This window comes from Ictidomys tridecemlineatus, chromosome 5 (genome assembly GCF_052094955.1).
Source record: "Ictidomys tridecemlineatus isolate mIctTri1 chromosome 5, mIctTri1.hap1, whole genome shotgun sequence".
NCBI lineage: Eukaryota > Metazoa > Chordata > Mammalia > Rodentia > Sciuridae > Ictidomys > Ictidomys tridecemlineatus.
This window is the reverse complement of record NC_135481.1, coordinates 18,959,359-18,982,354: the sequence shown is the minus strand read 5'-3', so window position 1 is coordinate 18,982,354 and position 22,996 is coordinate 18,959,359. Positions and strand designations below refer to the sequence as shown.

The following is a 22,996-nucleotide window of genomic DNA, read 5'->3' as shown; positions in this document are numbered from 1 at the left end:
AGATGACCCAGCGCCAGTCATTTCTTCCCTTCCATCCCCAGGACCAATGAAAACAAGACTGAGACCATTGCCCTCTGCCCCTGCTACTCAGCAAGCTTGTCTTTCCCTCCTTTGGTCCAGTTTCAGAAGAAGCATGGGGATGACTGAGGAAGAGGGAAACTGCCCACCATTGTCTTCACCTCTGGCCTGAGCTTAGGTTGGTCATTGCTATCCCCCAGCCTTAGCTAAAGCTTTCACCACCCTGCCCGCCCCTCCTGCCCCCATGGGTCACTGGCACCTCACTCACAGCTCGAGGATGAGCACCACATCGGTGCGGTTCTCGTAGACGTCGTGCAGCGTGATGATGTTGGGGTGCAGCACCTGCCGCAGGATGCTCACCTCCCGCTCAATCTCTTCCCGGCACACACCCCGCCGGCTGGCCCGGCTCTGTCGCTTCTTGATGAACTTGGCTGCATACTCCAGTCCTGTGCTCTTCTCCCGGCACTTCTTCACGATGGCAAACTGGCCACTGAAGGAACACAGACACAAACAATTAGGATGTCCTGTGCCCACTGGGGAAGTTACCCCCACTGCCAGCTACTGGGTTACTAATTCAGTCATTCTACCAGAACAGGAAAAATTATGCCCTTGGCCAGCATCCCCACCTGGCTGACAACCAGTGACCAAGATGGCACAGGTACTTGGCTTCCCTTCTGTTCATAAATCTTCTACCTTTAACTAGGAACGCATGTAAAAATTGTTATCCTGAGTATACAAAGGTGAACACCAAGCCCCTGAAAAGCATTGACTTGATCAGGATGACAGCCTTGTCCTTACAAAGCATCACCTTGCAAAGCTGGCACCCAAGTCTAATCCACCAGATGAAATCACAGTGTTATAAGCAGGTGGTCTTGATAGGTATTCTGGTTGGGGTGGAGGTTGGGGTACAGGCAGCCTGACAAGGGTAATCATCATAGTGGGAGACCATGACAGTGTGACTACAGAGTTATAAAATTAGGAAACTGAGGCACTGGCTTGCCTGAGGTCATCACAGTGTTAATCCCAAACCCAAGCCTCAAAAGTTGGCTGCGTAACCCACGGTCCACAAAGCCCCTCAGACAGTCACAGGGGTGAAGGCCTGCTCCGTAGCAACTGGGGCTGGGCCTAGGAATCCTTCACTTCATCCTTTCAAGGCAATAACCATGAAAGGGTGACCATACAAGAGGGGCAAGTAGCCCTGAGCCATCTTTTCTAAGTGCTCCAAGGGCAGCCCACCCCCAAGAGAAGGGCAGCAACCTTATGCTTCTCCATCTCTAAGCAGGCCATCAGCAGGGGCAGATCTAAGTCCCTGCAGACTTTCAGTGGCCACACCTCTCATAATCCCTTTTTACTCTGCCCCAGGTTTTCTTGCCACCCCACAAACCCACTGCTTGGGTAACCCAGAAAGTTTTGTTTTGCTTTGTTTTTAGAACTAGATTTTAAATACAACGGTGCTCTACCCATGAGCCACATCCCCAGCCCTTTTTATATTTGTTTTGAGATGGGCTTTTATCAAATTGCTGAGACCAACCTCAAAGTTGCAGTCCTCCTGCCTCAACCTCCCCAATAGCTGGGATTACTGTCTTGAGACATCACACCCAGATCAGAAAGTTTTACGGTTCAGCTTAATGGCTTAATAAGGGGCCACCAAACTCCAGACTAAAGAAGTATTCTCTTAGTGGCTCTGGAGTGATGAGATACCCTGGATATTTGCCTCAACCTCAGAAAATAGCATTACATCTAGACCATTCTATTATTAGAAAAACCCTAAGTTAGATGGTCTTCAAAATAAACTGAGTGACAACAAGAAAGTCATGTTGAGCAAGCAAGGCATAGATACACCAACACTTACACATCATTCTATGGCAAGCATTTTAGAAATGTCACAAACACAGGTTCATGAATGTCTCCTTCCTCATCCCCCATTCACTCAACACTGAGCATCTGCTGTGTGCTGGGCAGTAAGGAGCAGGGACCAAAGGCACAGGCAACAGGTGCAGGGGGAGTTCTGGGGAGAAAGAGGTCCCTGGGGACCGGGCTGGCATGGAAGGCTTTCTGGAGCCAAATTTATATTGCACTGTCCACTAACCCTAAAGTTTCAGCTATTTAGACCCAAAACATTGGTTCTCACTTGCCCATAACTAGGGACTGATACAGGTAGAGTGAAGCCAGAGGGAATGCATTCAGCGTGTCTCTAACACTGATGGTCACTAGGAGCTACTTCTGGCCTTGGGGACATTGGGTCCTGAGAGAATGCCAGCAAACACTTGACAAACCTTCTGGTTCCAGATGGCTGTGAGCCTTGGTGGCAGCGCAGCCACACTCCTCTTCTTCTGATGCCTCAAGAGGCTATTGGCATTTCAGAGTTCTTGTGGCCTTGTCACAGCAGCCCTGAGTTTCTACTTGTCTGATGGAGAATGTGAAGCTGAACGATTTTAAGTGGGCTGTTCAAGCTCACATAGCATGCGGGTGGTAGCACCAAGTCCCCCATCTCCCAATCCCAAGCTGTTTTGACTACATTAGGGTTTGGGAAGGGCAAAAAGCAATTTTGTCAAGTAGAGCTACAGGTTTTAGGTCACCTTGACATAGCCTACTCTTTGTCTTATGAGGGGAACAGAGACATTTTTCTATGTCACATGCCTGAAAAATTCCTCAAACTCTCAAAAAGCAAATGAGTGTTTGCTTTTCCCTCTTGAGTTTCTTCCTTGTGAGAGCAGCATTGCACTGGGAGATGACTGGGACAGACTTAATCTCCCTCCAAAGAAAGTATTTTGAGAGTGGGTGACTAAGAGGAGCCAAATACCAAGCCACACCTTGAATCTCACCTCTCCTCACTGGGGAAGGACCCTGTGCTCAACCTGCTGTGGGGAATCTCAGGGAGGGCAAAGACAGCTGGCTGGTTTACCCCATCTGATTGAGCCATTTAGGGAAGATAGAACACCCTTCTCCAGGGCCATACCCCAAGCCCCCATAATGGAGATTGATCAACAATATCAGTCTTCAAGATCAGACAGGCATGGCCTTAAGAACTTATTTATACTATCACATGGTTCAAGTTGCTACCTGCTCTGAACATCAGTTTCTTTATCTGTAAAATAGGAATCATGATTCCTTGGCTAGATAATTATGAAGACTGAAAATATTTATAATGTTGGCCCAGCATCAGCATAACCACTAGCTCAGGTGAAAGCTGAGCAAAGGCACCTACAACCCAAAGTCACTGATTCAAATGGTCTGGAATGTATGGCTAAGAAATTGGCATAATTTTAAAAGAACCCCTCCCCCATGATTCCAGAAAATAGCCAGATGTGGAATATCCCTGTCCCCCCGCCCCCCCCCCCCCGCCGCCAGTACAGGGACTAGAAACCAGAGGGCACTCTACCAATGAGTTACACCCCAAAGACTTTTTGGTTTTTGAGACAGAGCCTCACTATGTTGCTGAGGCTGGTCTTGAACTTGAGATCCTCTTGCTTCAGCCTCTCAAGTAGCTGGGATTACAAATGTGTCCTACTACACTTTGCAGGGATATCTCTGTTCTAAACAATTAGCCAACTCTTTGATCTTAGTGCACTTGTTCTCAGCCTTGGTGGCATATTGGAATCCCCTGAAAACTTTAAAACTCCTGGGGTCTAGGTCTCAGCCTAGAGATTCTGAGCTCCTAGCTCTTAGCTACAGCCTGGAGATAGAGATATTTAAAAGCTCTCTGGTAACTCATGGGCAGCCAGGGCTGAGAACCACTGACTTACAATAGCCCTCTATCTCCGTTTCACACATGAAGAAACCACACCATTGTTACTCTTATCATTTCTGTCATTTGCAATATTATACATCTACCTGCAGCATTCTTTGATCTTTAAGGGAAGTAGAGGGAATCAGAAGGAGCATCTCTCCCATTAGCATTTTTTTTAAAACTAAGGATTGTACCCAGAGACTCGCACATACCAGGTAAGCACTGAGTTATATCCCAAGCCCTTTTTTATTTTTTATTTTAAGACAGTCTTACTAAGTTGTCTAAGCTGGACTCAAATATACAATCCTCTTGACTCAGCCTTGAAAGTAGCTGAGCTGGGATTATAGGCATGCACCACCTCCTTCAACTCACCAGCATTTTTTGCTTGAGAGGGTCAGCAATAAAATTGCGGTGGTATTCATTCACAATCTATGTCACAGGGGATAAGAGAAGTGGAATTTTGCAGTGGACTACCCCATAACTATTGTACTCCTGACAGATTCAGAAAAGCTGAACCTGACATGGCCCTATTACCCAGTCAGAGTGCACCAACAAACCTAAGGGCAGGTAAAGAGTGATGGTGACAGGCATTTGTCTGTCCACCAGAGAGGCTCTGCAGCCAGATGGTGAGGCCCCACAGTATGGAAGCCAACTAGATGGGCTATGAGGGAGACAGGTAGGTGGTAAGGGCTTCTCTTAGGAGAGTGACACCCAGGAAATCATGTAGGAAGGGAGCAGAGGAGAGACAGACAACCTCTAATGACTGTCATTGCCAACACTAATTCAAAAATTATGGGAAGAAATAGGTCTGGGTATGTAGCTTAGTGATCAGTACTTATCTAGTATGCATAAGAGTCTGGGTTCAATCTCCCCAACCCCCTCCCATCCCCTTCCCCATCTGCACAAAAGAGTTTCATAGGTATGGATAAGGAATTGCCTTCTCAGTTTGTATCTCTCCCTCTATCACCTGAAAAAGCTTGCTATCAGAAAATTCCAAAAAGCCTGTGACAACTCTGAACAGAAATGAAAGTTTCCATTTCACTCTTCAAATTTCTGTCTTTGGGCTGGCATCAAGAGATATAGGTTCTAGTCAGAGACCTTCCATTAACCAGCTGTGACCCTGAGTAGCCTGTGCAGGCCCCTGGGCCTTAGTTTCCACCCTTGTCAAATGGAGACAATAAAACCTGTTCTGCCCATCTCCCAGGGTTGTTTGGGAAATCATGAGATCATGTCTGAGAAGGAACTTTGCCATCCAGCTGCAGGAAAGCCAAGAGGTGTGGACAGGTGGGAACTTAGTGCCTGAGGCTGACTTGCAAAGTCATGTAAGAAGGTTTAGCAAAGGACAGTAAATCCTCAAGACACAGAAACTATCTTTCCTACTCTGCCATTACGTTCTCTTGAAATTCTATTAAGAACATGCCTCTCTGAGAAGGCTCAGCTCCTCACTCACTCAGCACTTGGGAAGTCAGAGTGGGACTGGGTGGAGATTAGGTTGAAGGCAAATGTACTTGCATCGAAATTTGGCAGGGTCTAGGTTGGCACCTCACACAGGTTCTCCTGTTGTCTGCCTAGGAACTGCACAAAACAAGTACACCTAGAACAGCCTGTCAGTTCTCAGAAATGTCCCAACCCCAGCTCCTAAACTGCATGGAAGAGCCTTACTCAATCCTCCCAAATTCTTCACTGTGAAGTGGGAATAACGTTGAAATGACCCAAACGTCACACTATGGGATAGATCTGCATAGCAATATGGACAGTATAACTATTCTCTTTATAAACTAATCTTACATTCTTTCTTTTTCTTTTTTTCTTCTTCCTCGCAGTACTAGAGATTGAATCCAGGAGCTCTACCACTAAGATACATCTCCAGCCTTTTTTGTTGGTTTGTTTTTGTTTTTGGAGACAGGATCTTGCTAAGTTTCTCAGGCTGGCCTCAAATTTGTAATCCTTCTGCTTTAGCCTCCTAAAAGGGTGGGATTATGATGTGTGCCACCATGTCAGGCTCACTTTAAAAAAAAAAAAAAATTGCAGGCATTATCTTAGTTCAATTTTACCAATGAGAAAACTGAGGCTTGGAGAGGTTAAATGACTTGGAAGTTGAACCAGGCAACAAAGTGAAGAGACAAATCCATGTCTACTGATTCCAGCTTCAGAGAAGCTCTCTAGGTAACTAGCTTGCAGTGGTGTGCCAAGTAGTGGGGGGAAGACCCACCATAGAAGGGAGGAGTTTTGTGTATGGGTTTCTGTTTGTTTGTTTATTTGTTTGTTTGAGGTGCTGGGGATGGTACCCAGAGCCTTGCACACGCTAGGCAAGCACTCTCCCACTTAGCTACACCCTCAGTTCCCAGGAAGATATTTTATTCTTGTTCTTGTTTAAAAGCTTGGCATATGCTGATAATAAAAAGTATAGTGATTTTTTTATACTTTATTTTATTATTGGTGTTAAATTCTCAGGGCCTGCATCCAGGCAGACCACTCCCACTGCCCACCCACCCCCATCCTCTGTGACAGGCCATGGCCAACTGGATGTGTTCTGTCAACTCCCAGGGGCCAGCTGCTGAAGATTTTGTAAGGTCTATGAAAACAATAGATCTAACTCATTCTCCTCAGTCATCTCTAAAGTGGCAATGAATTGAGTGAGTCATCCCAAAGCCACCACTTTATCAAGATGGAGATGGAGCTGCACAGAATGCAAGGTCCCTACAACCCAGGGACAAGATGCCATGTGAGGTATCAAATGGGAAGCACTCCAAGAGAGAAAGATGTGGCATCATGTTCCTCCTGCTTCCGCATAGCAATCACTGCAGTTCCTTTTCCCACCCTAGAGAACAATGAGCCAAAATTCCTCTGGAATTACCCTGCAAGTTTTCAGGGTCATAGGGTAAGGATAATGCTTAGGAACTTCCACTCCAGGCCACCCCAGGTGCAGCCCAAGAGTAGGAATGGGACCTTCAGCAAATGTGTCTCAAAGGCAAAGACAGGAGGAATCAAATCAGCCTGATGGGGGTGGGGGGATAGGGTGGGAGCGGGGTGGGGGTGGGGGTCTGAGGATGGTGTAGCTGAGGACCCTCTCCATTCCTCTACCTGGCCAGGCTCCACTGAGGAGCCTCTATGACTGACTCTGCCTCTTATCCCCAGCCCTTCCCAACATACCAGTCCTCCAACCAAGTCACTCCTAATTCTCAGGAATAAGACCCTTTCCCCCATTGCCTTAGCAACCAACCTGTTTCCAAGCTCAAACACTCAAGTTCAGAATTTAGAGTCAAAAGATCCAAGTTCTGGGCTGGGATTGTGGCTCAGTGGCAGAGCGCTTGCCTCGCAAGTATGAGGCACTCACTGGGATCGATCCTCAGCACCACATAAAAATAAATAAAATACAAGGATTGTGTCTCTCTACAACTAAAAATATTTTTTTTTAAAAAAAGATCCAGGTTCTATTTCTACCTCTGTCATCTTTAGCAAATCACATAACTCCAAGCCTCAGTTTCTTTGTGCTTAACACAAATATAAAACCATCCCTGTCTCACAGACTGCAATGAGAATAAAATGAAATGAGTATATGAAAGTACCATGTAAACTTTGTTTTCCATGAATGTGAATTATCATTTCTTTCCACTGACTGGATTACCACATCCAATGCTATCTCTGGTTTCCAGTCCCAGTGCATTCTGGAACCTGATTCAGTCCCCATGAACCCCCCATCCTCAGATCCCAGCTTTAATGCAGATAGTGATGGACAGGACCATGGCTGCTGAAAAGCAGGGGCTCCTAGTGAGGTCAGGATCCAGGAAGGCAGAAAACCCTTTAGGACATTGTTACCTAAGTTCAGGGCAAGTACAAGACCAGACAGCCAGGAAGCCAAAATAGAGTGAAGAAACGTGTTATCAGAAGTCAGAGTGGGAATCAGGTCAGGATTCCAGGCCAGAGAGATGAGGATAAGGAGCAAAACTTTATCCAAAGCCAGGTGGGCAGCATGTTGGGCTAGGCAGCGAGACAGGAGGGAGCAGCAGGAAACGGGCCTGAATCAGGTGGAAGATCTGGAACCATGCAATATGGGCTAAGCAGGAACCTCCAATAGAAGAGGGCCTGAGCTGTTCAACAGGACCTTTCTCTCAGCTAATGAGTCAAACCTGCTCTCAAATGAACCTGTTTCTCTTCCTTGACCACCACACTGATTCTTGACAACGGCTTTTACAATTATTTAAGATGTAGAACCCTCTCTCAAGTAAACTTTTAACAGAAATCCAATATGTAAAACAGATAAAAAACTGTTATTCTTGTAATCCCAGCACTCCTGTAATCCCAGCTACTTGGCAGGCTGAGGCAAGAGGATCTTAAGTTCAAAGCCAGCCTCAGAAACTTAGTAAGATCATGCCTCAAAATAAAACATAAAAAGGACTAGGGATATAACTCAGTGGTAAAGTCCCCTTAGGTTCAATTCCCAGTGCCACCACACACACCAAAAAAAAAAAAAAAAAAAAAAATGTGTACTTTTTGGGGAAAGGCAAACCCACCCATTTACCACCCTTACACTATGAAGGTTACAGGAGCTTTATGGAACCCCCAAAGTTCCAGGAAACCCAGTTTGAAAAGCACTGCTCAATAGAATGGAAGCATGCTCTTATGTGATCCCAAAGAAGTTTCAAACTGTAAAGAAAAATAGAGAAACAGAACACACTGATGCTTTGCAAAAAATTATTATCTGGTCTTTCAAGAAGTCACTCCAACTAACATAAACTCAGGGTCAAGAGTAAGAAACATGTATAGGATAAGTAAGGGTCAGGAACCAGAAGTGTCCAGGGAACTGAAGACTGACCTACAAATGGCCCCTGTCCACAAAGTCACAGGTGGCTGCTCTGTGTTGGCCTGCGGCAGCTGCTTTCATAGGTTAACTCATTTAATTCCCTGGTCCTGCAGACTAACTTCCTTCCTGTGTTTCTTTATTTCTTTTTTTTTTCTTTATAATAATAGGTTTTTTTAAATAGTTTTTTTGAATTAAAAAAAAAAACTCCTAAAGGACAAAAAGGAAGGAATTGTTGAGTTGTTGAGCAGAGCCAAGTTGGGCTGAGGGATGATTACTTTCAGAAACTGTTTTTAAGTGTAAGCATATTTTAATACTATTGTCAAATGAACATAAGCCCACAAGTCCAAGATCTAAAATAAATTAGGCTCCTCTTAAATTAGATTTGGCTACATATAGAAAGGTTTTCACTGAAAATCCAGCTTTTTATCCACTGATATTTCCCTTAGAGTCTAGACACTGACATGATAGAGGTTACTGTGGCAAAGTGGGACTGCCCGCCCACCCATCCACCTAACTTCCATTTATCCATCCATCCATTCACGAATGTATTCCTCTAGCCTTCCTTTATTTATTCATTTGTTTATTTTGTGGTCTTGGGGATCAAACCCACTGCCTTGTACTTGACAGGCAAATGCTCTACCACTGAGTCACATCCCCAGCCCATCTTCTTCATTTATTAACCACCAGCTGGAGAGAGATGGGGGTGGGTGTGGATCCACAAGTGTTTCAATCTATGGAGACTCCAGGTCATCTTTGCTCTACCTCATTTCTTCCCTATCAGTGGCCACTTTCTCTAAGAAATACACTGTGAAGTTGAACTTGCCCTTTCTTCCCTTTCTCATGGGGGTGGAAGGAAGAGGAGATCCAGCAGTCAAGTGACCAACTGTGCTCAGTTGTATTGAGCACAACCTTCTACCATCCAAGTTCCTACAATCAGATGTATGTTTGATTAATGGAAGAATTTCAACAGAACAGGTCAGCTTGCCCACTTCTAGAAACAGCCAGACCCACAGCCTGGGAAAAACCCAGGAGACTAGACTATGAAGGATGGGATCTTAAACATGAGCCCAGGCTGAAGAGCAAGAAAAGGACTGCAGAGAAAAAAATGGAAAAGTCCAGGATGACTCTCCTGTTATTATGTGTGTTGGGGGCGGGTATCGGGCCATCCTTCATAAAATAGTGAAGCAAACAGTTCATCTTCTAGAATATCACAATACCCACCTGCTGGACCCTCCCTCTAGTGCAGAGCTCTCCTGCACCCAGCCTCCGAACATTTGCTTCTCCCTGACCCATATTTTCCTATGATCTTTCTTATGATTCACATAAGATGACAAAGGATTCCAAAGGCTAACCTAACCTCCCTTCAAACTAACATGTCCACGTTTTAATGGCATCTTCCACCAAAATGGGGCTTTTGTGGCAAAGTGGGTGGATAGAGGGGAAATTTACTGGGGATTGAACCCAGGGTTGCTCTACCACTGAGCTACATCCCCAGCCCTTCTTATTTTTTATTATTTTGAGACAAGGTCTCACTAAGTTGCCCAGGCTGGCCTTGAACTTGAGATCCTCCTGCCTCAGCCTCTGTAGAAACTGGGATTACAGGTGTGGGCCACCATACCCAACAAAAAAAGTTTTTTTAAAAATTTTTTTTAACTTTATTTTATTTTTATGTGGTGCTGAGGATCAAATCCAGGGCCTTGCACGTGCAAGGTGAGCGCTCTACCGCTGAGCCATAACCCCAGCCCCAAAAAGGGGTTTTAATGGTGGCAAGTTAGAAACTACTTGGAGGTAGAAAGGGCTTTCTACACAGAATAAGTGGCTCTGCAGAGGAATGTGTGTGTACACATTTTTTCTTTTCTTTCTTTCTTTTTTTTTTTTTTTTTTTGTGGTTTTGGGTATCAAACCCAGAGCCTCATGCATGCTAAGCTACCTTTCTACCACTGATCTATACCCCACCCCAGTATCCTGAATCTTAATGTCTGAGAGATTCTTGTTGCAAGTTCTTCATTGATATACTCAACTCTCTTAGCCATCTAGGATGGATGCTACCTATTTCTTAGAATTTCTGTGAATTTTTCATTCAAAGTTTGCTTCCTTGTCATTACTTGACAATGTCCAAGATCACCTCTCCCAAACATACAGGGCTGTAAATGGGGAAGATCACATGTTTGGGGCAGAGTCAGGAGTCCTGGTTCTACCACCAACTTCCAAACCCCCTTGGGGCTTCAGTTTCCTCATCAGAAATGAAGGATTGGACATCTCTTCTGTTTCTTGTTTTTTCTTTTGAGACTGTGTCTTGCTATGTTGTCCAGGTTGGTCTCAAACTCTTGCACTCAAGTGATCCTCCTAGCTCTGCCTTCCAGGTAGCTGGGACTACAGGCATGTGTCACCATATCTATCTATCAAGGCTTTAAGCAAGGAGAGCAGATCTCAGGAACTCTCAGAGAGATAACCCAGGTAGCGTCTTTTTGTCAGCAAATGCTAAACACTCCCAATAACACAGAAGTATTTTATGGCAAATAACATGGACTTAGCTCTCAATTATCAGCCAGCCTGGAGAAATGACCTGACATCTCTATAACTCTCATAGGGCCCAGCTCAGCACCAGGTACAAAAAGAGTATGCAGCCAGTGTCTGTAGAAATGATGATCTAAACCGAAGAAGAAGGCAGTGTGGTGAAGGACCTCACCACCCTCAGCACTCCCTCAAGGCACCAGGAGCACTTCATTGGCAGCCACACTTAAAAAAGAAAACATTCATATTTTTTATTAGAAAAAAAACATGTCCATTATTTTTATAAGCAAAACAAAGAGCCAGGCACAGTGGGGCACACCTATAATCCTATTAATTTGAGAGGTAGAGGGAAGAGAATCACAAGTTGTATTTTGTTTTGTTTTGTTTGGTACCAGGGATTGAATCCAGGGGCACTTAATCACTTTTGTGGCAAAGTAGGTGGGTTGGGGGGAGATTTACTGGGGATTTAACCCAAGGTTGCTCTATCACGGAGCTACATCCTCAGCCCTTTTTATATTTTTATTTAGAGACAGGGTCACACTAAGTTGCTTAGGGCCTCTCTAAGTTGCTGAGTCTGACTTTGAACTTGTGATCCTCCTGCCCTAGCCTTCCAAAAAATTGCTGGGATTATAGTCATGATCCACTACACCAGCAAGAATCACAAGTTAGAGGCCAGCCTCAGCAGTTTAACAAGACCCTCAACAACTTAGCAAGATCCTGTCTCAAAATAAAAAATGAAAAGGGCTGGGGGACAGTTCAGTGATAAATCATTGTAGGCAGAACCCATGTCCAGGCATTGGAAAACCCAGAGATCAACTGTGTGTCTTTGGAATGTGTTCCACATACTCTAGAGCATCCAGGGTTCAATATCCAGTATGGAGGTGGTGTAGAAGAGCAGAAAAAGCAAGTTAAAACTTAATACCATTTTCATTATCATTTAGGTATCTGTTCATTTAGATTTTTTTCAGTACATAATCTGGTCTTTTTTTTCTTTGTCCATTTAAAAAATGTAAATGAAATGATATTGTATATACTATTTTTAAGTCTATTTTTTATTATCCACTAACAATAAAGCATAAATACTTCTCCACACAATTAAAAATTCTTTCAGGACCTAATTTTAACTAGCTGCATATCTCTCTCATTATATAACCAAACCATAGTTTTTAAAGTAAATTATTTATTTTGGACATTTATAGTGTTTCCAATTTTATTATCATTAAGATGCTTTGATGTAGAAATACCTTTATGTTATAAATACCTTTATGTATAGATCTCTGCATATATCCCTTAATTTATCATTCTTAAGATAAATTTCAAGAAGTAGAATCATTGGTTAAAAGGTGCATTTTTATGTATACAGAGCATGTTTTATTCATAAAGTATGCACATTTTTAAGGTTTTTAATGCTTAATAAATTATCCTCCAGAAAGATTGTCCCATTAACACTCCCTAAGTTGCTGAGTCTGACTTTGAACTTTGATCCTCATAAATATCCTCAGCACTCTACCCCTCAAACAACTCACCAAACATTGGCTCAAATTTTCAACTTTTTTGATACTTGAAAGATTATAGTTCTTTTTTTCAGGAAGGGTGGTACCAGGGATTGAACTCAGGGGCACTAGATCATTGAGCCACATCCCCAACCCTATTTTACATTTAATTTAGAGACAGGGTCTCCCTGAGTTGCTTAGTGCCTTGCTTTTTGCAGAGACTGGCTTTGAACTCGTGATCCTCCTGCCTCAGCCTCCTGAGCTGCTGGAATTAACTTGTAGTTGATTACTAGTAAGAATGAACATCTTTTCCTATATTTATTGGTAATTTGAACTGTCTATTCATATGCACTTCTCTAATTTTTCTAATGGAGCATTTGCTTATTTCTGATTATTTGTAAAATCTCAGGTTTGTAATAGTACCCTTTGTCATGTATGTTGCAAAATATTTTTTGTAACTGATTTTCATATGGTTGAGTCTTATAGGCTTTTTGTTTGTAAAGGAGCTTTAGGTCTTTCTCAGCATAAGATGGTATTAACCAGTTTTTTTTCCTCGTCACAAAACTCTCTCTTCTCTAGTCTGTCAATCACACAAATCCTGTGTCTGAGGAGCACTGACAGGAGTGACTATTCTCTGGTAAGATTTTTCATTTGTTTGTTTGTTTGTAGTACCGGGGATGTTTGTAGTATCCAGGATGTTCTACCACTGAGCCACACCCACAGACCTTTTTATTTTTATTTTTATTTTTATTTTTTGAGACAGGTTCTCACTAAATTGCTGAGACTGGCTTCAAATTTGCCTCAGCAGTAGTGTCCACCCTCTTCTTCCCCCAGCCCCTGGGTTGAATGCTCAGTACTGGAAAAAAAAAAAGACATCAACTATGATGACCTGAATCTTATCATGTTCTTGTTCCTGCAATGTCCCTCCTACTGTCTAGCTGAAGGAAGGTATGACATCCCAGGGTGAGCAGGTCCTGCTGTGGATGGTTCATGGCTCTGAGGGTGGGCAGCAGTTGTGGGAGCAACCAGCCCAACAGACTCCTTTAGGGATGCAAAATGTTCTCCCTGTCCCCAAATTACCCATCATGTTGTGCAGCACTCCTTTGTAATAGGACTCACAGTGATTTTCATTCAGAAATTACTACCATGATGATGTCTACATTGACACTCTTCCTCATTTCAGATAGTTAGCATGACATAATGGTGGTCCATGACAACAACTATGACCAGGTGCAGTGGCACATGCCTCTAAGCCCAGTGACCTCAGGAGACAGAAGTAGAAGAATCACAAATTTGAGGCCAGCCTGGGCAACCTAGTGAGACCCGGTTTAAAAATGAAAAGGACTAGGGATGTAGTTCAGTGGTAAAGTGCCCCTGGGGAAAAAAAAAAAAGACATCAACTATGATAGCCTGAATCTTGGTGTATTTCCTTCCCCCTTCCTTTGCACTGATGGCTCTCACACTTGAGAGTGTGTCAGAATCATTGGGGAGCCTGTTAAAATATAGATAGACGCTCAGACCTTCTTACAAGTTTGCTAAATCATAATCTTTTGGAGGGCTGTGGCTTTCGATCTTCTATTTTCAGATTCTAAATTGGCTATGTGCCTCTCACTGTTAGGTTGCCTCAAATTCCCAGCATACAGGAGTGGGGGAACTGAAAGTGTTCTGTGCCACCATCACTGTGGAGTTCACTGGCCCAGGAGAGAGAGAATTTGTATCAGAGTAATAAAGATGGAGCTAGGCCCTCTTTACAGAGGGCTAAATGTGGCCCCACAGTGTTAAAGGGATTACAAGGCAAAACTCTCATTTATAGTCATCCCGATGGCCAAGTTGATTGATTGCAGAATAGAAGACATTTCCCACAGGAATAAAATAGTAGTGCCCACCCTCTTCTTCCCCCAGCCTAGCAGGTGGCCCCTTCCCTCTTCCCACCATCAAAAGGATTTGACTTTAGATCCACACCCAGCGTCCCTAAGCTCATAAGACTAGAGGGCGGGGTGGGGGTGAAAGGAACTGGTCCAACTATCTTAGAAGCCTATTTCCCTCCAGTCTCTTCTCCTGCCCAGCCCAACTCCAGCAGCAGCCAAAGACTCTGCTGTGGAAGCAGCTTGAAGGGCCCTGGGCCATCTCCTCTGTCATCACCACCCCCAATTAGCAGCTCCCAGGCGCCTTCAGGGCTACCACCTCTGCCCGGTTCCTCTAACTCAGCTCTAAGTCATTACAGGCTTTAGCATTGCCTGACAAGTTTCCTTCAAACCTAATTGTCAGAATGCAGCAAAGCCAACATGGTTTATTTTGGCTCTGACTACTCAAGCTGTGATCTGGAATGGACTCCAGCCTCTAAAATGGCCTCTTCCCATCTACCAAGCTTCCCCTGCTAGCTGCCTCCAGGAGGCCTTGTCCTGCCCATGTGGCCCACTTTGCAGTCACAGAGGGACAGAGGTCAACCAGCAACTACCCAAGGGTGCAGAGGGCTCAGATCTGGGAAGGACCCTAGGATCACTCCAGCCCAGTTTCATTACTTAGCCAGCAGGTTGGCCTTGGGCTAGTTTTCTCATTATGAAGATGGGCATAACAAGTCCCTCACAGGCTGTGAAACAGATCAAATGCATTGATCTATGCAAGTGCCCAGAACAGCACCTGGCATAAGATAAACACTGACAAATATGATTTTAATTTTAGCTCTCTGGGCTTCGGTTTCCTCACCTGTTAAATGAAAATAATACAGGGGTCTCTGAAGAACCCTTGAGAAAATTTAACTCTAGAAACATAAGAACATTAGCACCCTGACAGATCCTTGGTGCTCAGTAAATGATTTCTGGTTGGTGAAGGATGAACCAATCAGCAAGTAATGTCATGGTTCGGAGCAGAAGTTTTCACCCATGATTGCAGGCTGCCTTTTCCTGACCCAGCCCCCAATATCCCAGAAAATTCACCTTTATCTTCAAAGAAGTAAGCCCATGGAGTGATGTTCCCTGACTCCTATCCAGGTCCAGGATGGCCAAACAGGCACATCCCTGCTTCATCTTAAGAATTTGTAGGTCCAGTCTTCTCTCAGGAGCAGAGGGAGAAGTGAAGTTATTAACTCAACATGTCAGGACAGCCAAGGGACAGACTATCTCCCTTAGGCTACCTGCCACCACTCTGTTTCCTCCAAGTCAGGGTTTCTGCAGAGTCTCTTGCCAGAGGCTGGGTCTGGCTGGCAAGATTCTTATATAGAAACATAGCTGTTCTCCTGCGTCCCTGGGTCTCTGCTGTGTGGTGGTGAATGGGAGTTGATGGGAGGATAGGCCTCCTCCACAGAAGAGACCCAGAGGCATTGCCCAGAAGCCCAGCCAGGAGCAGATAAGACTGCTACAACCATAATAAGTACAGGTGCCCTCTGTGTAACAGCTCAGCATCCTCCCCATGGCAGCTCTTGCTATCCCTGATGGTTCTGAATATGGGCCTTGAATTCCACCCTGGACTGTCAACTCCCAAAAGTCCCCTGACACTATCTTGCTCATCTTTGTACTTTCAGCATCAAGAGTGCTTACTGAATGTTAGCTGAATAAGTGAGTCCTGAGTACCAGATGAACAAGACACCAACCCATATACGAAGAAGGCAGCCACCTGTCTCCACCTTCGCTAAGCTTCTTTGCTTAACTGAAGTCCTATCTCACCTCTCCTGTGTTTTCAAGGGCTTGGCTGCTGTGTGAAACTTCTTCCTATCCTAGGACACCTGGCCTCACACAAGGTACACAGCAGGCACTGTGACACACACTGTCAGCTCAGGACCACAGCCCATACTTTCTGATGGACATTCACCCAGTCATTCTCTGCTGTGGGAGGAATTTTCCCACAGATCCTAGTGGCCAATAAGAAGAAAAGTAATTTGGTCAAAATTCTTCCCCCCCCCCCCGCAGAGGAATTCTCTAAGCAAAATGGGGAATATCCATAGGTTCTATGTCAGACCTAAGCCTTTCCAGGCACAGTTGGGACTAAGAGAACTACAGCTATCATCAAGTGCTTATCATCCAACCCCAGAAGAGGAGAAGGACTCTCTCTCTTCATACTTCACAGTTGAGAAAACACTCAGAGCAGCCTGCCCAAGGTCACAAGGTCACAGAGGAGTTCATAGCCGAACATCGTGAACTCAGTTCTCTACTCCTGTGCCTGTGTTTTCTATAACAGCAAGGAATTCCCAACTTGCTCTAGCAATAGAGTGCTTTTTATTTTCTTTATTTCATTTTTTCTTATTAGCAAAGTAATATACATGAAAGTGGCTAAGTCAAAACAAAATTGCACAGAAGATCTTATAATGGAGACAAGAGCCCCCTGCCCTATTCTGCTTTTAAGTCATCCTATACTTGAGTACTTTTTTTTCAAATAAATCTTGTGTAAAAGTTTAATGTACAAAATAGATCAAAGCAAAGATTCTTAAAGAATTCAAAAAGAAGACACAATGAGACCCTGACTCTAAATAAAATACAAAACAGGGCTGGGGATGTGGCTCAGTGGCCAAGTGCCCCCTGAGTTCACTCCCTGGTACCAAAAAAAACCAAAAAAACAAACAAACAAAAAACCCACAAAGCAGTTCACACACACACACACACACACACACACACACACACACACACACACCCCACAGCTCCTATATCTGTACCACAAGACTTAGTATGGAAACCTATATGTCCCAGCCCCTGCTTTCACTGGGCCTGCTGTAGGGGCAGAGGGAACTCTTCCCCCTGAACAGACACATCAGCCCAAGCAGACCTGGGCATTGTTTACACAGCTCTCTCATACCCCAACTTTTGGGATATCCCCATATACAGCAAAAGAGACCTCTATAAAGCCTCAAGGTTTCCCTAAAATGTAGGCTCTGAGAGGAGCAAAGGTGGGAGGGATCTATGCGTCACAACTCATAAAACTACAAATAACTCATAGCTTTTTGTATTAGGTTGCTTTCCTACCAAGTGGCAGAACTCAGCTAGGCTAGAGGTAAAAAAGGAAATTCTGATGTTGGGATGGGAAAGAGGAGGGATAAAGTTAGAAATGGGGTAAAATGTGTACTTAGGCAGAAGGGAGGGCAAGATGGGCTCCACAGTGGGATCTTTGGGGTGCTAGAGGGGAGCATGTGGGCACCCCGAGCCTGTCAAGCTGGGCATAGATAAGTACAAAAGGTGTCAAGAGGAATTTAGCAAAAAGGGGAGAGATTGCTTATTCTTCAGTCCTTCCCTTCTCCAAGGTCCTTTAGTCAACACTCTGATAACATCCAATCCCCACCAAAAAACAAAACAAAAAACACAACCTTCTTGTCTGCTCTCGATTTTGCTGTGCTGTGACTCCATCAGATGCTGACAGCAGGAACTGGCCCATTCTGCTATCTCTAGATCACTGCACAACCATGGGGAAATGCAGTGAGTCCCTCACAAAAGGACAGTCACCACAATGAGATGCAATCTCCTTCCTTCCCCTTCCTGGCCCCAGATGGGGCTCAAGCAATCACAATGTACATCTTCTCCTTCTAAATTCAGAGCAAGGGTACAGCCTAAGAAGACACAGCCTCTGCCCACCAGATGGGGCCTGGAAGGAAGGGGGGAGTGCATTGAGCAGCAATCAGAACTCCCAAAAAGACCTTTCAGGAAATCCCTCTCTATGGCTCTCAGGGCAGCAGTGAGCTGCACCCCTCTTGGGGCCCTGGGCTGCACTTGCTCTCCTCCCCCCACTACTGGATATGGCACCCCAGAACATTGCTCTTAAAGAAGTGAAGCTAAGAAGCATGGTCCTTGGCCAGCCACATGGCACACACCTGTAAGCTTATTAGAAAAGCAGAATCTTAAGAGTCCCTTCTGAATTACAATCTGAATATCAACTTGACTCCCAGGTGGATCGTGAAGACATTAACATTTTAGAAGTACTTTTTAAGAAACTATTATACAAAAAAGCCCCAATCTACTGCCTAGCAGAATCCCAGGAACCTCAAAATTCACTCCAAATTCCCTCCAGTTTGGAGCTTTCTGCTGTTTTCCTTCCTTGGTAGAAGCAGTGTCATGCTGGTGAGGTGGTGCATGCCTGTAATCACAGCAGCTCTGGAGGCTGAGACATGAGGATTGCAAGTTCAAAGCCAGCCTCAGCAACAAATAAGGTGTTTAGCAATTCAGTGAGACCCTGACTCTAAATAAAATACAAAATAGGGCTGGGGATGTGGCTCAGTGGTCAAGTGCCCTTGAGTTCAATCTCTGTATCCAAAAGAGGGGGGAAAAAAAGCAGTATAATAAGCAAATTAATAAAAAACTATTGAATGACTCCTCTCATGAATACTAAATCTGAATAATAAGAATTTCAAAGTGGTTTCACATAAGTTCTGTCATTTCTTACTCATAAAATCCTGGGAGACCTTTGGGAACAGGTGTTACTGGCTCCTATTATAGGGGAGGAGCCAAGCTTGGGAGCCTTAGAGTGCTGTCATCGGCCTCAACACAACACTTCTGGTCCACATCTGGTAGAAATGTTGGAGTTCAACATGGGTTAACCACAATGTTCCAGAGGAAAGGATGAACAAGCTTAATTTTTTTCTATTTGCAGAGTTCATCAGAAATGCCTTTTTCAGGGCTGGGGATATAGCTCAGTAGGTACAGTGCTTGCCTTGCATGCCCAAGGTCGTGGGTTCAATCTCTAGTACCATAAAAAGAAAAAAAATGCCTTTTTTATGTAGATCTTGGAAACATGAATTGACTTCATGTGCTGTTGTAATAGTTAATGAACAATATTCTATGTATGTGCTTTGACAAAATGCACTGTTTTTGTTTCGTTTGTTTTGTTTTGGTACTAGAGAGATTGAACCCAGGGATACTCTCCCACTGAGCTACATTCAGGCCCTCTACTCTTTTATTTATTTTATTTTATTTGATATTTTTATTTTGAGACAAGGTCTTGCAAAGTTACTGAGGGTCTCACTAAATTGGCCAAGTATGGAGTTGGGATATTCCTGAGGTTAAATAGACACAGTGAATGAAGAAGGCATCCTTTGGGTAAATTAGTTTGCCACCCTATACCTCAGTTTTTTCCTCTTTTAAATAAGGTTATTAAATCTTCCTTAGAGAAGAATCTCAAATACTATTTGTAGATGCTCCCCCTTCCAAAAGGTGGATCTTAATTCCCTACTCCTTGAGTGTGCGCTGGACTTAATGACTCTCTTCTAAGAGTATGAAAAGGGAAAAGCAGGACCTGCACTTGGCCAAGCAATCAAGGTCAACATCACCAGTGATCAGTCATGCTGGGATCATGAGCTGCTGATATGGGGGATGAGAAAGGCATTCCCGCCTGAGGTTTTCTTCCTTGAAACCCATTACCTGCATCTACTCATGTATACCACCAGACAAACCCAAATCAAAGACATCCTACAAAATACTTAACCAGTTCTCCTCCAACTCTTCATGATTATGAAAAACAAAGAAAGAGGAATAGTCTAAGAAGACCAGGGAGACATAACAGTGAAACGCAACGTATATCCTGTATGAAATTTTAGAACAGAAGTAGAATATTAAAGGAAAAACCAGTGAGATCCATATAAAGTCTGGAGTTTAATTGATAACACTAATTATTAGTTGATGTACTAAATTTGGTTTCTTAGTTTTGACAAATGTACCATGGTTATTATATAAGGTATTAACATTAGAGAGAAGTGGGGTGAAAGGTATATGAAATCTGTACTATTTTTGCAACTTTTCTGTAAATCTAAAATTATTCCAAAATGAAGAGTGCAAGATAAAAACTGAAGTAGCCAAGCACCTTCAACTTACAGTTATGAGAATTCAATAAATTAATGCAAAGGGCTTGGAACAGCATCCAATGCCCAGGAGGTTCTCTGTCGATACTAGTTTTTTATTGTTATTATTAGTACTAGTTTGTGCCAACCCAGAAAATTGTCCTATTTTATGGCCTACTGTATTAGAGTTCATTTGATTTGCAAATACTTAATAATGCCACGACACTGAGACTATGACGCATTTCCATACAACAAAGTTTCTAGATAAACTTGGGGTTAAATGATCCCATAAAAGTTTTTGCCGGATCTCACTAGAAATAGCTGTTCTTTGTGGGCATGGTGGCCATGATTGTAATCCCAGCTACTCAGGAAGCTGAAGCAGGAGGATCTCCAAGTTCAAGTTCAGCCTGGGCAACATAGCAAGACCTCATCTAAAAAAAAAAAGGGATGAGGCTTGGAACTTCCACAATCATCAGCTCATAGCCATCTTATTTCATGTACACTCCGACCTAGTCTCCTCCCCACTGGATTGGTTTGAAACAAATCCCAGATATCATATTATTTACTTGGTTAAGTATCTTAATATGTTTCTGTTAAAAAAATAAGAACTCCTTTTAAAAAATCTATAATCATAGTAATGATTATGCTTTCAAAAATAGTCCTTTAACATCTTCAATGTCCAGTTGGTGTTCATTTGTGTCATAAAAGGTTTTTTTACAGTTTGCTTCATTAAATCAAGATCCAGACAAGGTCATTCATTGCATTTGATACATCTCTTATGCTTCTTTTAATTTATATGTTCCTCTTATTCTCTCTTTTTTCCCACCCTACTTCATTCATCCCTCCCTATCTTTTTCTCATACTTCATTTGTAAAAATTCCAGGTCTTTTAATCTACATAGTTTTCCAGTCTACATTTTGCTGGCAGACACCTCTACTTCCACTCCTTGCAAATGGGGCAACATCTTTGAAAGTCCACATCCCACAAGGTACTCCAAACTCCTGAGAACAAGCATGCTCTGAACCAAGTTTGCCAAGTATTGAAAAAAATGACAATTCCCACATAACACAGCTTGTGTCAGTCACAATTGCAGCTCACCTGAGAGGAAAACGGGAGACTTTGTCTTTGATTTCTCAGTTAGTTGTTCCATGAAAGAGCTCCCTTCCCCTCCAAGCATGTTGTTTGCATGTTCTCCTCTCCCTGTATTTCAGATTCTGTGCTGGTACAGTGATTCCCAGCAACTCTGGTGACTGAGGCAGAAGGATTACAAGTTCAAGACTAGCATGGGCAACTTTGCAAGACCTTGTCTCAAAATAAAAAGGGCTGGAGATGTAGCTCAGTGGTAGAGTGCTGCTGGATTCCACCCTCAGCACAAAAAGTTCAGTTGGGTGGGGCCTCCTGTCAATGTTCATCACAACAGCCCTACTTGGGAGCCTTGGTTTGGCAGTGGGCTTTCTAATGGGTTCTGGGAAACACACTAAGCACGTGCAGAACTGCCTCCAGAGTCAGCCAAGGACCCAACCCAAGGATCCAATAACTCTAAAGCCACACCCTCCCTTTTAGCAGCCATAGTTGTTCTTTGACCTCACATTCTTGGATTCTGTGCCCAAAGCAGGTGGACTTTCTTTCTTTCCTTGAAAACTTAATTCCTCCTACTCCCATTGCTCCTTTTAGATGAGGATTTTCAAGAGCTTTCAAAACACTCTGACCTAATCCTTCTAGCACTTAAGTGAATAAGGAAGGTGACTAGCAGAGAACCCCCACTTCCTCCACAGGGAAACCGAGGCCAAAGTTTCAACTGGTCTCTCTGCTGTGGTGCTCTGGCTTCTGCAGGCAATTAAAGGTGCAAGATTCTGCCTTTAATGGGACAATGGTGTGCCTTCTGATAAATCTACACTCTTCTATAAGGATCTTCTGTTGTGTGGTCTAGGGGAAACAGGAGGTTTCTCCTCAGGTGGGGGACCCGGTTAGCTCATAGCAAATCACCAGACCTTAAAATCAAGGTTCTGCATGTCCGACCACATGGTTTTGTTTTTGTTTTTGTTTTGTTCATTTTGTTGTGTGTTTTTATTTTTTTTGGGGGGGGGGCTTCCTGGAGATTGAACTCAAGGGGCATTTGATCAATGAGTTACATCCTCCATCCTTTTTATTTTTTATTTTGAGACAATTTGTTTTATGTTGAAACAAGGTCTCCCTAAGTTGCTGAGGGCCTCACTAAATTGCTGCATCTAGCCTCAGACTGGAGATCCTCCTGCCTTAGCCTCCTGAGTGCTGAGATCACAGGCAGCTCTATCACTGCTAGCTGGATCAGGCCTTGTGTTTCAATCGGGATTTTGGTGAACATAGATACAACAGCTATTAGAAATAAGAACAGAAACTTATCTTTCCTTGACCTAAGTCCCAGATGTCACCCAGAAATACCATGTGCAGTTCAGGAAAGATGTGTAGGTGATGGAGAAGATGTGGAAAGGGATGCCTGAAGCAATACGGAAGGTGGGAGGACAGCCCTGTGCACTCCCAAGATGGGAATGGACTTGTACCAATCTGCCCAGAGGCCCTCTTGCCTGAGGCCAAGAGCAAACACTGGGAGACAGATAGCCAAGGTGGAAGTGGTATGGGGAGAAAACAAAAAACAAAAACTCTCTTGCCCACAAAGGAGAAGATAATATCAGGACTAGATCCAGGAG

The 22,996-nt window shown here is 43.8% G+C and overlaps 1 protein-coding gene across 5 annotated transcripts in view; it reads right to left on the bottom strand.

Annotated features, from left to right (window-relative positions):
• Dapk2 (death associated protein kinase 2) overlaps positions 1-22,996 on the bottom strand; it is a 113,375-nt gene that overhangs the window by 51,433 nt on the left and 38,946 nt on the right. For all 5 annotated transcript variants that reach the window (XM_013359729.4, XM_078049490.1, XM_013359726.4 and 2 more), the window contains exon 3: positions 287-508. In XM_013359729.4, coding sequence (XP_013215183.2) covers positions 287-508 — 222 coding nt within the window. The remainder of the gene's footprint in view (positions 1-286; positions 509-22,996) is intronic.